General features: G+C 34.8%; 1 protein-coding gene across 1 annotated transcript in view; it reads left to right on the top strand.

Moving 5' to 3' along the window:
* FANCL (FA complementation group L) overlaps positions 1-18,881 on the top strand; it is a 92,449-nt gene that overhangs the window by 12,525 nt on the left and 61,043 nt on the right. The window contains exons 2-5 of the mRNA XM_049784586.1: positions 1,302-1,360; positions 3,638-3,698; positions 11,075-11,131; positions 13,197-13,294. Coding sequence (XP_049640543.1) covers positions 1,302-1,360; positions 3,638-3,698; positions 11,075-11,131; positions 13,197-13,294 — 275 coding nt within the window. The remainder of the gene's footprint in view (positions 1-1,301; positions 1,361-3,637; positions 3,699-11,074; positions 11,132-13,196; positions 13,295-18,881) is intronic.

The following is an 18,881-nucleotide window of genomic DNA, read 5'->3' on the forward strand; positions in this document are numbered from 1 at the left end:
ACCATGAAGGTAAAGGTTATGGGGTACATTTAATTGTGTTTCTCTATTTTTGAAATTGCTTTGAGGGAGTCTGTGCTAAAATTCTCTTTGTAATTGTTTTTCAAGAATTTTATTACTCTTTTTCATTTTGTACTGTTAGAATAAAAGATTATATTTCTGTTTGTCTTTTTTCTTCTTACCTTTGCTCGTATATCATGTGTATCATTCTATTTAAGGTTCAAAGTTTAAGCTGCTTACCCATTTCACTTGGTCAAGAAAGTAAAGCCAAACATATTTTTCAGAGAACAGATTTTCTTTCATGAATAAAATAGACTTGAATAAAACTGGTGTATATATTCAAACAAAGAGCTGTTTTTAATTATTTAAGTTAATTATTTAAATAAAATAAATTATTCTTATTTATAAAGTTAGAGTATAGGACAATTCATCTTTACATCATAATTTTACAGGTAATGTCATTTTCTTAAAACTAGAAAAAATAAATCATCAAGGTATTATGTAATCATATATTATTAGATCAAATTACTGTGTTTCTTTTAACAAATTGATCAAATTTTAAAGAAATTTTCCTTTTCATAAATACATTTCTTAAAGAATCATATTGAATTTTTGTCTACATTAGCAATTTTTACAATTTCTGTCTTTATGTGAATGACTATCTTTAAAAGTAACAATTGTATTTATTTTTCTTTTTCTAATAATGAACATTTTTCTTAGATTGTAGTCTTTTTTCCTTTACATGTATTGTTCTTTTGCATTTATATAATCATACAGATTTAACAGTCATAAACATTAGATAGAGTTGATGCCATTTGTGAAATACTGCCTTGTGTGTGTGTGTGTGTGTGTGTGTGTGTGTGTGTGTGTGTGTGTGAACTTTATTTTATGACCAAACTTCAAGAAAAACATTCTTAGGTTTATGGATAAAAGTACCTAAGTCCAGCTATCTCCCTTCCTTTTTCTTTCCTTTTTTCTTTTTTAAATTAAATTTTTGTTGATACCATGATTTACAAAATAATGTAGATCTGAGTTTTAGGCATATTGTATTTCATACCAGTCTCACCACCAGTGCCAGCTTCCTTCTACCAATGCCCTCAGGCTCACTCTCATACTCTCTCACCTCCTAGAGTTCCTCATCCAGAGGCTTTTTTTTAAGTTTGGCTGTGGTTTGGATCTCCTGCTTTCACTGTTGTTGACTCCTCAGATTGGATGCATAGCCTTTTCTATGTGATTCTGTGTTACTACTTTTTGCTTTAAGTGTAAGATCAAAAGATGAGTGAATTTTTTAATGTTTTCTGCAGGGAAGAGATTTCCACATTAAAATCTTGTTGCCTGAAGATTTACAACTAAAAAATGCAAGGTGATGTGATATTTTGTTTTATATGCGCATCTTAATTGATACAGTAAATAAATTTGGTATATACTAATTTCATTCATTTTGTTTTTACTTAAAATGTTTATTAGTCAGCCAGAAACATTTTAGTTTTCTCAACCAGTTTGCTGATTGTTACTTGATTTTCCTGATGCTGAGGTGTTCTTGTTCAAATGTAATACTTTTTTGTAATGCTTTTTAATTTGAAGAATTAAACAATAATAGTGCAAGAATATTAATAAGTACAGAACATAAAATACAACAGAATTAAACGATTATATTCCAAATTTTTACATTATTTTTGTTTTTATTTAGTCTGTGAAAATAGTAATAACATGTATCGTTGACAACCTGTCAAGAAATGCTATAAAATAAGACTGGAATGAGACAGAAACTAAAAACTGATTTTATCTGTAGAATGATAGTCTATAGAGGCATTTAAGAGTGGAGTTAAACAGAATTTTAACTGACTTGAAAGTAGAAATGAGGGGAAAGAAAAATGTGGAAGATGATTTTCAAGTTCCTGGGTCAGATCACTAAGTTAGAATTGAGTTCAGTGATCTGAATGGAGAAATAGAAGAGAAATTTCTTTAAGACAATAGATATGAAATAGTAAGAGACATCTAGTAGCTAGAAGTGTGTTAGTGGGACTGGAGCGATAGCACAGTGGTAAGGCATTTGCCTTGCACGTGGCCAACACAGGAGGACCCTAGTTTGAATCCCAGCATCCCATATGGTCACCTGAGCCTGCCAGGAGTGACTTCTGAGCACAGAGCCTGGAGTAACCCCTAAGCACTGCCGGTGTGACCCAAAATCAGAAATGTGTGTTAGTGTGGAGATTGAATAGGAAACAGTAAGGAGGATATGTTTGGGGAAGTTACAGCAGGCATGAGATTTACGGCTAAGTGTATTGTAAATTTGCAAATACGTATTTATGTAGAATGAAAACAGACAAAAATTGAAAGGATCTCAACAACTAAAGGACAGATTAATAAAGAGGAACTTGGAAAATAGCTAGGGAGTAACCAGAGAATGAAGAGGAAAATTGGACAGGAGTGTCTTTAAAGCCAAATGAGAAAGGCTTATTAATTAGGGAATGGTTAATAATAGTGTTAAAGGAACCAGGTTTATGAGTAGCCTGAGACCAGAAGTCCTGATTGTGTTAGGTTTTGGAATGGGTGAGTGGGTAGAAAGGAAATGTAAACAGTATGAATTACTATGAAGAAAAGGAGAAATAGAAAAGAGTGTATATTAAAAAGAGTGTAATTTTTAAGATGACATTTTCTTGAAGTTAATGTATTACAGGAAAAGAAAGCAGAAATAAGTAAAGGATAATAGGCACAAGAGATTGGAAAGCAAATTTGATATGGGCTTTCTCATAGGAAATTGTATTAACTTCTGTTACTAAGAGGAGGAAGAGAAGAGAGGGGTGAGAGATTATACTACACTCAGCATGATCTGAAAAGATGTTAGATTGGGAAAATTTAAAGAAGCTTAAAACTTTTTAGCCATGTAAAAGTAATTTCTAGGTTTACTTACTTGGCAGCATAGAGAAAAAAGTGAAATGAGCCAATTCAGTGGTTCTCAAAGTTTTTAAACAAAGGGCCAGGACACTGTCCCTCAGACCATTGGAAGGCATGCCTATAGTAAAAACTAAAACTACGAACAAATTCCTAAGTACACTGCATATATCTTATTTTGAAGTGAAGAAACCAAACAGGAACAAATATAGTATGTGGCCCGCAAGCTGTAGTTTGAGGACCACTGATTGATGAACATGAATGTATAACTAATTATATATTATTTAACTATTTATATAATTAAAAGTACAACTACTTTTAATTTCTATGAATCTGGAAATTGAAGACTACAAGCATGTATCTTCCTTCTTCAATACAAATTCATTCTTGTGCTAAAGCAATACTGATTTTTTTTGTCTTCTGGAATCCTTTATAAGGGAAATAAAATATTAGTTTTATTTAGATTATCGAGTAGATTCTAGTTAACTAGTAAACTTTGTTTTGCCTCTGTTAAAGTTAAGAAAGATGAACTAATTCAATGTCTTTTTGATTGTTGTTACTTACATTTTGAAATAAATTTAGTACCAACTGTTCAGAGACAAGACTTTCAACACTATCAGTGGTACAACTTTATTGACTTGTCAGAATTATATTTATTTCATTCTTTTCTATGTGCATGTTGTTAGCATTTAAATGTCATTTCCTTTTAATTCTGACAATGAATTTTGTTCTGTTAAAATTTCAGATTACTATGCAGTTGGCAGTTGAGAACAATACTTAGTGGATATCATCAAATAATACAACAGGTAAGATTTTCTTTGCAGAATGTTACAATAAATTGGCTTAATAGATGCTGAAATTTGTGGGTTTCATTCTGTCTCCCAAATCACTTAAAAAGCCATACCGTATATAAAACGTTTCCTAATTAACACTTTTTCTGTAGTTCTCCAATCTGCATTTATGTTCAGATTTGATTTGTATGCTGGAAACTTGAAAGTCTTCAAATACATTCATTTTACCCATAAATACCACTTTTGAGTGATGTTTATGCTGAATTATGTTTGTGCTGATACTGTAAGTCACCTTTGTTTTAGGACTTATTTAGGAATTTCAGGGTGTTTTTGAAAAATGGGATTGTAAACCTTTTAGTACAGCAAAAAATTGGAAGTGAAAATTATTTGGAATCTTGTATGCATACATGAGAGTAGATAAAAAAGTAGATAAAAGGAGTAGATAAAAAAGATAGAGGAAGACATTTCATTTTTATTTTTAATTATACAACTAGAAGTTTATATCGTTGACCATCTTTTTCACTTTTCACATTCTCAGCCCCACTTTAATTTAGTTAGTTGTTCTTTTTTTTGTTTTTTGTTTTTTTTTTTGTTTGTTTTTTGGACCACACCCAGTGACACTCAGAGGCTATTCCTCGATCAGCGCTCAGAAATTGCTCCTGGTTCAGGGGACCTTATCCGATGCCTGGGAATGAACTGCAGTCTGTCCTAGGTCAGCTGTGTTTAAGGCAAACGCTGTATTGCTGCGTCACTGCCCCGGCCCCTAGTTAGTTGTTTTTGTTTTTGTTTAGTTAGTTGTTCTTATTTAGCTTCTTCTAATAAAATATTTTTAAAGATAGAAAAATGTAAAAAATATGAAATCATTCGTACAGAACAATGAATGTAAGTAAAATCGCATTTGTTTTGATGCTTTTTTCCCATGATTCTTTTAATAATTTTTTTGTGACCAAAAAGTGAATAACAAATCTTTCACAGTAATATCTAAGATACATAATGACAATGAATCACAGCCATTCTCACCACCAGGGTTGTCCTTTCTCCAACCCTTTTCCCAGAATGTGTCCCATGTCTCCCTCCTTTGCCCCCCAGAGTGCTAGTGTAACTGTTCCTTTCTGTGTATAGCTTGTTGTAGATAGGGTATCAATCCTGTTGTTGACTTTGGGTTTGGTATTTAAGTCTATCATTTTTTAATTCTTCTCAATGTTCGTATGGCTGTTTGGTCCTGGTACCGTTCATTTTTATTTTCCCCTCAATTCATGAGGCAGAGCAAGATGATTCAAGTTGTGTAGTTCTCCTTCTTCTTCTTCCCCCTCTACCTCCTCCTCTTCCTTCTTCTTCTTATAAGAACTGGCAGTAAATTATGACAGTTTTTTTTAGGAATCTCTAAACTACTACTACTGCATTTTCTTTTCTTTTCTTTTTCTTTCTTTCTTTCTTTCTTTTTTTTTTTTTTTTTGGTTTTTGGGCCACACCCATTTGAAGCTCAAGGGTTACTCCTGGCTATGTGTTCAGAAATCGCTCCTGGCAGACCCCACATGCCAGGATTCATCTCTTCCACTGGTATGTTGGGGGCACTGGGCTGGAAAGCTAGCTAAAACCCCCTGGACTTGACCATTTAGTCCAGGGGACTAGATCTCCTCAGGCCAGAATGGCCTTCAGGGCCACACCTGGTAACCTGGGCCCCTGGGGGAGGGAGGTGAAGGAAAACTCCTCCCCTATGCATACACAAACTTCAAAGGCAAGAGCTGGGCTCAGAGACCCCACATGCCAGGACTTCTGATCCTCTTCTACTGGTATGTTGGGGGCACTGGGCTGGACAGCTAGCCAAAGATTCCATGGACTGACCACTTAGTCCAGGGGACTAGATCCCCCATGCCAGAATGGCCTTCATGACCTCACCTGGTAACCTGGGCCCTGGGGGGAGGGAGATTGAGGAAAACTCCTCCCCTATGCATTTTCAAACTAGAGAGGGAGGCTGCAGTTGGACTCAGGAGGCCCCACATGTCAGGACTTCATCTCTTCCACTGGTATTTGGGGGCACTGGACTGGACAGCTAGGTAAAGACCTCCTGAACTTGACCACTTAGTCTAGGGGACTAGATCCCCCCATGCCAGAATGGCCTTCAGGGCCACACCTGGTAACCTGGGCCCTGGAGGGAGGGAGGTGGAGGAAAACTCCTCCCCTATGCATACACAAACTGCAGAGACAAGAGCTGAGCTCAGAGACCCCCACATGCCAGGACTTCTGTTCCTCTTCCACTGGTATGTTGGGGGTACTGGCTGAAAATTCCCATATGCATACTAGGCCCCCTGCAGTCTTTTCTTACTGATATTTATTTTCAAAAGTGCGCGGCGCAAATACTCTTTTTTAACATCATCCAAAAATATTCTTATCCTTAAGTTATGTTTTGTGTATACAGAATGTCCATTTTGTATTCTGCCCTTTCGCACACCCCTACAAAGCTCATTTTTACTCCCTAACTCTCTCACCCCCCAACCATCAGTACCCCACATTACTCTTTTTAACTTCAGTATTGCACAATCCTAATCACAGACCAAAGCCATGCATTGGATCTAACAACCCCCAACTATCTCAAAAGACATAAAATGGACACATATGTCTTTTGAATATTTTATGTTTTTTCTTTGACAGCTATATCTCTTACTAAATATTCTCTTATACAATGATGATTCTACCTACTTTTTATCTTTTCTTCTCTTTGTGAGCTGTTCAATAAGGAATTTTGGTGAAAGAGTCCCTCAGTTTAATGCTTATGATTGAACCATGACATGGGTATTGTTGGACTTGTTCTTATGACCCCATATGCGCTGATAACGCCATGAGGCATAATTCCTTATTTGCATAGGCACATTAAAATGGGAAAATACTATACATACAAATAAGTTCTTATCTATTGGAACACACAAATCTTGTAGTGCAATGGGACCTTACACCCTGAACATTGACATAATGACCTGGCACAGGCCTCAGAAGAACGGGCATTCTCCATTCACCCCTGAACCAGGGAAACTATCAATGAAAAATCCAAGGTTTTTTATAACATCACCTAGAAGCAATCCTCTACCAGGGAAGACCCTACCGCTGCTCTGACATTGACCTGCTCAAAAGAGACTTACCTTAACACTAAGAAGACTTGACAACAACGACCTGCTTATAGGATGTGGCTCTCTCTCTGTATTGCCCTTTAATTGTGAGGTGAAACTAGAGGATGCTCCACATCCTGACTTCAATGTAGAATATGAAGATTCCAGAATCTTTAAAACAGAAACATGATACCAACAACAGAGACTGTATGAAAAATAAAAGTGTTTTGGCACTACAGACAATGACTTGGATTGGACAAACTAGTTTGCCTGGAGCCTAGAGTTGGTCTTATGCCAGGAAACTTCAGGGGTAAGGTTTCCTTGTATTTAGACCAAGGCTTTTTTTTTTCCATGTCCCTCATATTTTGGTGGGCCTATGCAAACAATAATTGCCACTCTAACACCATTTTTACTGTGCTCCTTTGACTCTAATCCTTAAAAAAAACCCACTTAAACTTTTGAGGTTAACTTAAACAAATATGCATGTGCATGGATGTTGAATTTGTAAACATTTTAATGGGATTATTATGTTACTGGCCCTACCCTGATCGGTGATTGTGCCCCATTCTAGGGTGTGACCTGGCATTCTGCTCCCACCTAGAGTGGTACCTGATTCTGCTCCCACCATTGAGTGGTACCTGATCCCACCACTGGGTGGTACCTGATTCTGGGGCATAAAAACAAGGGTCTGTGGAAGGCGAGGGACTTTTAGTCCTGGACCTATTCTTAGGTCTTTTGGCTTCAGCCTCTTCACTGAATAAAGAGCTGTTTTCTTCGGAAGCCTGACTGCCTTTTGGCTTTCTTCCCACCCCATTCACCTCAGAACCGCCGACTGAACAGAGTAACAGATGTGTGGTCCGAGCTGGAGAAAGGCCTCATCCTCCATCCCTCCATCAGTCAACCTCTTCAGGGGCTGATTTGCAACACAAGGAAATGTAAAAAAATACTATGCCTTTAATGTTTAAGGAGTTACATAAGTTTTATGGCTTTAGATTGCTTTGTATGCTGCTAAGAAATATTATAATGTATTACAATCTGGGGACTTGAGGGACAACGTAATTGTACATGGGTTCTGTTTTATTTTTCTTAATGTTCTTTGGCCGAAAGTTCAATGTTAAGATATCAGCAAGGGGACTTATTCTGAAAATTCTGTTTATGGATGATTGTCCTTTCATTGTAACTTTACCTTGTCCTCTTTCTTTGCATATTTGTTCTCATAATTAAAAATAAAAAATTTTAAAAAAAATCACTCCTGGCTTGGGGGGCTCATATGGGACGCGGGGGGATTGAACTGCGATCCGTCCTATGCTAGCGCTTGCAAGGCAGACACCTTACCTCTAGCGCCACTCTCTGGCCTCTGTATTTTCTATTCACTATCCTCTCCCTCCTCCTCTATTATGATATAGTAAAGTTTAGGAGGTGTATCTATTGCATATTTAAATAAACTGAAATATTTTGTTCTTAAAGACAGCGTTTTCTTTTGTTCATGAAGAGGTTTCCTAGGAAAAAATGCCCATTTATTAATCTCTTCTCTAATACATTATGTAAATCCATTGCTGTTTTTTAGTCTTTGCTTTATTCCAAAGTCTACATGAATATTATTGTTCTTTCGTTAACTTTTAATTTTAATAAATGATACATTAGGATTTTAGCAAAAATAATTCTTTTTGTTTAGGGACAAATGGTAAGCTTATAAACTTTGTGGATTTTTTCTTAAAATGTTCCTCTTAACTACTTATTATCTACTGCCATCATTACCACTAAAGCAGCTGAGATAAGTAAATGGGAGAGGGACTGGTGGCATTCTTGTATTTTATTTATAAAAGAAGGTATTGGGGGACAGGAGCGATATCACAGTCGTGGGGCATTTGCCTTGCATGCGGCTGCCCAGGAGGGACCTGGGTTCAATCCCCAGCATCCCATATGGTTCCCGAAGTCACGAGCCAGGAGCGATTTCTGAGCACATAGCCAGGAGTAACCCCTGGGTGTCACTGGGAGTGGCCCAAAAAGATATTGGATAGGATTTAGCTGTATTTTGTAGACTTTGGATATTATTTATTATTCTTTTATAAAATAAGAGAGAATATATAGAATAATGTTTCCCAAAGTCAGGATGTAGACTAATCCACACCCGGATATAATCTACTGGTGAAATTTGTGGGGTCTTTTTCTGTTTGTTTGCTTAAAGAAGGTAGCTTTTCAGTGAGGGTATTGAGTGACTTATTTATTTCTTCTGAAATGGTGGTTAGTCAGATACGTTTGAAAGCGTATGAAATATAAGGGAGATTAAAAGATTTGTTCTCTAATTATATTCCAACTAAAGTTAAAGTGTAATCATATATTTCATGCCAAGTTAGATGTTCATTTTTTTTTCTAAAAGAAGCAAAGAAATTCACATATTGACTTCACATATCAGAATTGCATGATATCTGTAGTTCGTCAAAATAAAGTAACAAAAATTATTTTTGATTTTAAGCAGGGAAATGATTCACAGTTGTATCAAAGGAATATTTAAACTTGATAAATATTTAAATATTTAAACTTTGCAGCAACGTGGATGGACCTAGATCATATTATGTTAAACGAAGTAAGTCAGAAGACAAAAGAAAAACACAGAATGGTAGCACTATTCTGAAACACCTAGAACACATAAAAAACAAAAAAAGGACATTGAAGAAGCATAACTGCTAGAACCACAAAGAAAGACTTCATAAACTCCATTCCCTGATCTGCACAGCCACTAATACCTCTAGAAACAGGTCTGATTTTACCATCCAAGATAAAGTAGAAGTCTTCCACATACCACGAAAGCAGCAAGAGGAGAATAAATGATCTATTTTTTTGACGTCTTTATTTTGGTGTGGAGATTACGGTTGATGTCTCCAATATTATTTTATTTTATTTTGTTTTGTCTTTTTCTTTCTTTTTGCACTTGAGTATGATTTGATTTCAGAACCGAGATTATTGTGTGGTGCCTGTCTTTATTGTTGTGGTGCTTATCGGTTATTTAATTCGATATTTTTTTTGTGTGTGTGTGTATTGTTGAGGTATTTTAATTACTTTTTTCACATCCTCTCTCAAACTGAGGTTGGAAGCCTCTAGACAGGACTCTGCCTATTTTCAGTATATTTGATTTTTGATTGAGAAGAGGACATATTAGGTGATGGGTATTCCCCTGATTCAATGTGAATATGTACCCAAAATAGTACAGTGAAAGATATGTAAGCCATTATGAAAAAAAAATTGTGTTTTTTAATCAGAAACTTTCTTTGACTTACATGTATTATTATTATATTAATTATATTATATGTTATGTTATGTCACTATATTATGTTATATTAGTTTACCTCATTATGTTAATCAATTTTGTCCTTTAAATGAATTCTTACTTAAAAGAAAAAAAAAACAACTTTAGTTTGCCCTGAAGAAAAAAAAAATAAATAAACTTGAAAATTTGGATTAAACTAGGATTCTGTTATATTTCTTCTATTTTAAGAATGACACTCTAGGAAATGAAACCGTAAAATATTTTAACTTTAGAATGTATTTTCTTTTGTCATTTAATTGTAATAGTTTTATCCATTGCTAGATTTTTTTCAGTTTATCTGACTTAGTTGTGGAAGAACAAGATAAAATCTTAAGTGTGAGCAATTGAATCACATAATGAATTAGTAATTTTTGTGTATTTTTTGGCTACAACCAGTGGTTTGCAGGCTTACTACTGGTTCTGGCTTCAGGGATCACTCCTGGGTGTGATACAATTCAGGATGCCTATGTATGTGCAAGGCAAGCAACCTACCTGCTAGGCTATTTCTCTGGCTCCTAGCTAAATTTTACTTGTATAAATTTGCTCTATTTTTATATTTCCAGTGCTATTTCTGTTTCTAATTATTCTCATATCACTTTTTAAAAAACTATTTAAAAACACTTTTTTAAATATGGTTTAATAAATTTGTTAAAGTAACAGTAAATTGTTGATGGGTTAAAGAAGATGTGTGAAGCTTTAAGTGACATTCTTCACAGTTTAGTAGCCCTCAATGATATGTCGGAGGCTTTTAATTATTCTTTCTAAGTGAAATTGGTAGGAATAGAAGGAATGATGACCATTGCTTCAGTTCTTGGACCTTTAATTTGTAGCTAATTTTAAATATATTATCTTCTACCTTTAATTAATATATACCTAAATGTAGATGATATTTCTTCATATTCACATGAACTTTTATTATTTCAATTTAGTTCATTTTGTATGATTTGTACAAATTAATCAAATCTGTGGTTTTGATCTAGAGAATGCAACACTCTCCTGATCTACTGAGCTTTATGATGGAGTTGAAGATGGTCCTGGTAAGAATTGTTATATTACTATAATATTCTGTGCTTTTTTTTCTCTAGTTCTTTAAAAAACTCATGATTAGCACTCAAAATATAAAATTTCCAATCATTTAAATATTTTTACTATGTGAATAAAATTGGTTGTTAGTTTTTTCCTTTTAACTGTGAGGAACAGATTTATATGTAGGAATGAACTTGATTTCTTTTTTTGTTTGTTTTGGTTTTGGGGTCACACTCAGCAGCCCTCAGGGGTTACTCCTGGCTCTACTCTCAGAAATCACTCCTGGCAGGCTCATTGGACCATATGGATGCTGGGATTTGAACCACTGTCCTTCTGTATGCAAGGCAATCGCCCTACCTCCATGCTATCTCTGTCTCCATGAACTTGATTTTAAAATAAACTGGATACACCTAACACTACTTGGTTATGTAATTATCACATAAAATGTGTTCCTAGAATAGGCACACAAGTTTTTTAAAGATAATAAAATTTACGCATAATTTTATATACTACCACAGATTTCAGAATTACTCGTTTTAGACTTTATACCATACAAATAGTTAATAGTAATTATAGTTCAGTAAATTATATTTGTATTCAATAAATAAAGTATATATACATTGTCATTTGGATGAAATTTAAGATATTTTCATGCAAAGTTACAATATAAGCAAAATAAAGAGGAAGAAATTCTTGGACCTATGACTTAATTTCAGCATATTGCTGGTTGTTTTCTTCTGTCTTAGAGAAAGAAAAACTAGTATGTGGAAGGAAATCTTAGACAATACATCCATTCCTTTATGAATATATCAATGTGAATATCTGAAAATTAAGTGTTTCTTTTCTTTATTGCCTTTTTTTAGGGGCATATTTGATGTTGTTTAGGGTTTATTACTGGCTCTGTGCTCAGAGATCACTCTCTGAGGTTTGAGGGACATATAGGTTGCAGGGGATTGAGCTTGGGTCAGCAACATGCAAGGCAAAATGCTCTGCCCTCTGCACTATCTCTCTGGCCCTCACAGCGTTTCTTTTTCTTTCTTCTTTCTTTCTTTTTCTTCTTTCTTTCTTTCTTTCTTTCTTTCTTTCTTTCTTTCTTTCTTTCTTTCTTTCTTTCTTTCTTTCTTTCTTTCTTTCTTTCTTACTTGCTTGCTTTCTTTCTTTCTTTCTTACTTCCTTCCTTCCTTCCTTCCTTCCTTCCTTCCTTCCTTCCGTCCTTCCTTCCTTCCTTCCTTCCTTCCTTCCTTCCTTCCTTCCTTCCTTCCTTCCTTCCTTCCTTCCTTCCTTCCTTCCTTCCTTCCTTCCTTCCTTCCTTCCTTCCTTCCTTCCTTCCTTCCTTCCTTCTTTCTTTCTTTCTTTCTTTCTTTCTACTTATTTATTTGTTATTTGGGTCCCACCCGGCCTTAATCAGGTTATGCACTCAGGAATCACTCCTAGAATGCTGGGTAGGTGGGCATTTGGAATGCTGAGGATCAAACAGGTGAGCCACATGCCAAGTAAGAAACCTGTTATTGCTTTGGCCCCAAGTGTTTTAATTTTTACATAGCAAAGAATGGTAAAGCAATTGACTAACCTGGTCAGGTAGTATTATTGAATATATACCCATAAAATAAATTAGTAAATAGTTATATATTCTGATAATGAAGGTGTTTTCTTTGTAATAGTATAGTTTACAAGTGGATCAAAGTGTAAGCTTTGTACTTAAAATTTAACCTTTTCTTTGAAGATTAATGTTTATGTCAAACATATCCTTACAACTTAAAACAAATGATGTTAGAATAGGACTTTTTTTCATTTTACAAGTAAAAAAATCTCTGATACATGTAATAGTCTTAGGAAAAATATTAAAACCCTAGTTCCTATCATAGTATAATTAACCTTTTTTCATAACTTTCAGGTCAGCTCTTTAACTTATTCATATCTCTTTATTAAGAGGAATGATTGATCTGGATTTTTTAATGAAAAGAATGGACACTTTAAACACAAGAATATTGTTATTTTATTTTGTAATTAGTTACTATAATTTGTTATCTAGTATTTCACAACTGATTAAAGTTGTTTTTTTTTTTTTTTGTATAGGAAGTTGCTTTAAAGAACAAGCAAGAGTTCTCTATCCTACCTACTCCACAGTTCTACTCAAGTGTTACCCAAGAAATAGAAGTTCTGGGTTGGGATAAGTATGTTAATTTTTAAAATTTTGTGTGTGTGTCTGTGTGTGTGTGTGTGTGTGTGTGTGTGTGTGTGTTGGAGGATTTGGGCCATATCTGGTTGTACTTCAGGACACTTTAAGCTCTGTGTTTTGGGATTACTCTTGTAGATTAGTTCTCAGGGATCAAATACTGGAAATCAAACCTGAGCCTCCCAATACCTTCAGGGCTTTGGCCCAAGTATGTCTATTTTAAAATACATTTCAGTGGAGAGATAGTACAGTGGGTAGGGTACTTGCTTTGTATATATCCTATTTGTATTTGATCCCCATCACCACCTGGGCATCTACATGAGTCATTTATGAGCACAGAGGCAGGAGTAATCCCTGAGCACTGCTGGGTATGACCTCAAAATAAGTAATTTAATAAATAAAAATAAAACACATTTTAGAAATGCCTTACTTTATATATTTATATTTAATATAGTTGAATGTATAGCAATTTTTAAATGATTTTAGTGTTTTATTGTAGAATAACTATACTATACTTATGAAATACAAATATTTTATAGACTCAAATGATCTTTAAATATATAATCTAATCCAAATTCGAAAATACAACACTGTATTTTTATTAATTAATCATTTCTTCATTACCATTTCCTTCCCATGTGGTGTGCCATAGATTGCATACATTTGTTGTGAAGCCAGGCTTCACAAATGGAGTGCTTCCAGAGTCAAACTTTTTATGTGGTGTGGTGTCAGGCATAGAACTTAAATCTTTATGCTTCAGGAAGTACTGTGTGACTTTTTGAAAAATTGCCTGTAGGTCTCTAAATTCCATTGGGCTATAAAGCTATCCCTTGAATAAGCAACCACAGAAACTAGATGTGGACAAGTTCTTTTAGGGTAAAGATGAAAGCTTGTTGGAAATTCCTGGGGAAACCTCATTTGCTCTTTTCATCTAGTGAGAGGTTCTGGACCTAGTTATAGGTGCTTTGTATTGACAGACAGAGCTCAAATCCTATTAGGAGAAAGTAAATGTAAATATTTCCACACACTTCCACCGCACTTAACCAGGAGAGGATATCTATGAGGATATGTTCATGGATATTGAACAAAAGCTCCTTTACTTGATGAAGTTCTTTGCAATTGTGAAATAAGCTTCAGTGGTTTACTTAGAGCTATTTTGTTTTGGAGGACCATCTCCCAGGTAACAGACTTAAATGTTTGTTCACATAATGTATGATTCAAACTTCAAAATTCAGAAAACTTGGGATTTGGATATTCTCTCTGGATTACATGATACTGTGTTTGGAGTGTGGGTAAAGGATTTATGGTAGTAGTGTATTTTTCCTTTATTTGTTTCTATGTGGAATCTCAATTATTTGTTGTTTCAGGATTATTTGACTAGTCTCTGAATTTCTCTTAGGAAATTGAAGTTATTTCTTGATTATTTTTAAATCATCCCTGTTTGAAAATTCTTGCTTATAACTTGAAAAATTAAACTGTAAACATTTCAATTTTGGGTATATAATGTAGTTAATTTAGTTAAAAATTTCTGCCTCTGTAATCTTTTCAGAGTTTTTGTCATTTGAATTACAGAATGTATCAATTAAGTTTGGAAGAATCATCTTTCATTGAAAGAATGATTCATAAAGAGACATAAATTCAGTAGGAAGGTATGCTGGCAGATAAAACTTATTTCATATGACAGCAAAAGAAATGTTAGGTGATTTATTAAAACTTAGTTGTTAAATTTAATTCATTTCTTAGTGTGAAAATCACTGCTTATTCTTATGGTCTCTTCTGTTTTCTTCTCTAAGTTGAATCTTCAGTAAATTCTAGGAGTTCTTATGATTTCAGTACTTTAATTCATTTTAATTTTTCAGAATGTGTTTAAAATACTCATTTGCATTAAGTTATTTCCTGAGCTGATCTCTTGATTACTAAATTAAAAAGAACTAGAAAACCAAATAATTGTTTCCCCAAAAAAGACCTTAATAACAGACCTTAGCCATAAGGTATATAGAGCAAAACATAGTCAGATTATGCCATGGCACTGAAGATAAAGGCATCTTTAAGAATGAAACATCACTGACCAAGCAAGTGGACACAAACATAAGTAAATGGGATAAGTAAATTAGAAAAGATAGTAAGTTAAAGAAGCTTCTGTACCTCAAACGAAATGGTGACTAGGATACAAAGACTTCCCATAAAATGGGAGAAATGATTCACCCAATACCTATCAAATATCTAAGGTATGTAAGGCATTGGTAGAGTTTAACCAGATAAAATGTCTAATCCCATTTAAAATAGGAAAGAAGATGAACAAACTTCCTCTAAAGAGAAATAGTGTTGGCCAAAAGGCACATTAAAAAATATTCCACATCACTAATCATCAGCAAAATGCAAATCAAGACAATAATGAGATATCTCATACAACAGAGACTGACACACATCACAAAGAACAAGAACAGTGCTGGTGCACATGCAGGGAGAAAGGTACTCAATATATTCACTTTTGGTGGGAATGTCTACTGGTCCAACCTTTCGGGAAAACAATATGGATTTTCCTTAAAAACTAGAAATAAACTTCCTTATGACACAATAATACCACACCTAGGAATGAATATACTCTAGGAGCCCAATAACACAATGCAGAAAAGCTCTCTGCACTTTTGGGGGGGCAGGTCACACCCAGCAATACTTGGGTTACGTCTGGCTCTGTGCTCAGAAAACACTTTTGGCAGGTTCCCGGGGACCATATGGGATGCTGGAAATCAAACCACCATCAGTCCTGGGTTGGCTGTATGCAAGGCAGGCACCCTACCATTGTGCTATCTCTCCAGCCTAGCTCTCTGTACTTTTATGTTCAATGCAACAACTATTCACAGTAGCTAGAATTTGGAATAAACCTAGAGCTCTAAATCAGGTCTGAGTGGACAAAGAAACCATGGTGCATCTACATAACGGAATAGTATGCAGCTGTTAGTAATAATGAGATCATGAAATTTTTTTTTGTTTTTTTTTGGCCACACCCATTTGATGTTCAGGGGTTACTCCTGGCTAAGTGCTCAGAAATTGCCCCTGGCTTGGGGGACCATATGGGATGCCAGGGGATTGAACCGTGGTCCTTGGCTATCGTTTGCAAGGCAGACACCTTACCTCTAGTGCCACCTCACCGGCCCCCTGAAATTTTCTTAAACATGGATGGATATGGTATTATGCTGAGCGAAATGAATCATAGGGAGAGGGATAGATATATAATGATTACACTCATTTGTGGGATATTAAAACAAATAGTATGGCAATAATATGCAGAGACAATAGAGATGTGGGCCAGGAGGAACAATCTATGGTAGAAAACTTGCCACAAAGGGCAGGTGAGTACAGTTATGGGATCATTTGAACAATTATGTTGGAAATGATCAGTCTGGACAAGACCTGGGTACTGAATGGAGATAAATGGAGATACTGATACCCCTATAAATAGCAATATTGCAAATCACAGTATATAATGAAGAGAGGAAGAAAGAGAGAAGAGAGGAGAAAAATGGACAGCAGTGGTGGGAAATGTGCATTGGTGAAGAGTGTTGCATGACTGAAACTCAATTATTACAAACTTTGTAACTAAAACAACTGAATTATGATCGATCTTTTAAACATTGATGTTTAAATAAAGTATTAACAAAGTAAAAATAAAATAAACAGATGTCTGAGTTTATTTTTTCTGACATGTAGATGACCAACATCACTTGTTGAAGAGGGCTTTCCTTGCTCCAGTTACTATTTCTTGCTCTTTATCAGAAATTAATTGGTCATAGACTGAGGATTTGTCTCAGGATATTCAAGTCTATTCCATTTTTCTAAGGGTCTGTCTTTATTCAAATACCATGCTATTTTAATTACTGCTTTATAAGTATAATTTAAAATTGGGAAAGGTGATGCCTCCTATTTTCCTCCCAAGGATCACTTTAGCAGTTCATGGGGTTTATTGATCCATATGAATTTCAGAAGTGTTGGTCATTTTCTTTGAAAACTGTCTTAGTTATACTTAAAGTATTGCATTTAATTTGTACATTGGTTTGGGAAACTGCTATTTTAATGATGTCAGTCTCACCAATTCATGAACAGGAGATATGTTACCATTTCCTCTATTCTTTTATTTATTGAAGTGTTAATTTTGTGTTTTCTTTATATAGGTCTTACACCTCCTTAGTAGATTTCAAGGTACTTGATTTTATGAGGCATAATTGCAAATGTGATTGTTCTTTGTTTTGTTTCTTGGGTCACTACCCCACAGCACTCAGGGTTTACTCTTGACTCTGCACTCAGGAATCACTCCTGGCAGACTTGGGGGATCATCTGGGATGTCGGGAATCAAACCCAGATGGCCGAATATAAGACAAACACTCTATCACTCTGACTCTGGGGTTGTCCTTTTAAAATCATTGTCTTCTCTTTTATTATTTGTATATAGAACAACCATGGATTTTATTTTGAATTAATTTTGTTGCTTGTCATTTTACTATACAAATCTGTTGTTTCTAGAAACTTTTTTGTAGTCTTTAGAATTTCTTTCTTTTTGTTTGTTTGTTTGTTTTTGTGCCACACCCAGCAATGCTCAGTGGTTACTTTTGGCTTTGTGCTCAGAAATTGCTTCTAGGGACCGGAGAGATAGCATGGAGGTAAGGCACTTGCCTTGCATGCAGAAGGATGGTGGTTCGAATCCCGGTATCCCATATGGTCCCTCAAGCCTGCGGGGGGTGATTTCTAAGCATAGAGCTAGGAGTAGCCCCTGAGCGCTGCCGGGTGTGACACAAAACAAAACAAACAAAATACAAAAACAAAACAAAACAAAAAAAGAAATCACTTCTAGCTTGGAGGAACCATATCGGACACTGGAATTTGAACCACCTTATGTCCTGGATTGGCAGCATGCTGGGCAAAAACTCTACCGCTGTGCTATTGATCTGGCCTGGAGTCTTTAGAATTTCTAACTATAGTATCATGTCATCTGCAGTTAGGGCATGATTTCTTCCTTTCCTATGTGGATACTCTTTATATCTTTTTCTTGCCTGTTTGCTATGACAAATACACATCCAGTACTGCTATTAATAGACATAGTTAGAATGGGCAACTTCATTTTGTGCCAGATTTTAGGCTAAGCCTTTTAGATTCTCTGCATTAATAAGTTATTTTGTGTGCTTGTGATGGATAGGTTTTGACTATATTGTAGAAAGTTCCTTCAGTTCCCATTTTGTTGAGTTTTTATCATAAATGAGTGCTAGACCTGGTCAAATACTTTCTCTGCATTATTGACAATATCATATGATTTTGTTTTTTCTTTTATTATTTTATTTTACTATTTCTTTTTTTTTTTTTGATGGTGTATTATGTTGAATGACTTGAATATAAAACCATCCTTTTATACCCAGCATGAATCCTGCTTGGTTATTGTATATGAAGTTTTTAATGAATTGTGTATTTTATTTGGTAGTATTTTGTTTGTATATATGTATATATATGTATTATATGTATATAAAATATATGCATATTTAAAATATATAAATATAAAAATATATACATAACTATGTATATATATTTAGTGTTGC

The sequence above is a fragment of the Suncus etruscus genome, chromosome 12 (genome assembly GCF_024139225.1).
Source record: "Suncus etruscus isolate mSunEtr1 chromosome 12, mSunEtr1.pri.cur, whole genome shotgun sequence".
Classification (NCBI taxonomy): Eukaryota; Metazoa; Chordata; class Mammalia; order Eulipotyphla; family Soricidae; genus Suncus; species Suncus etruscus.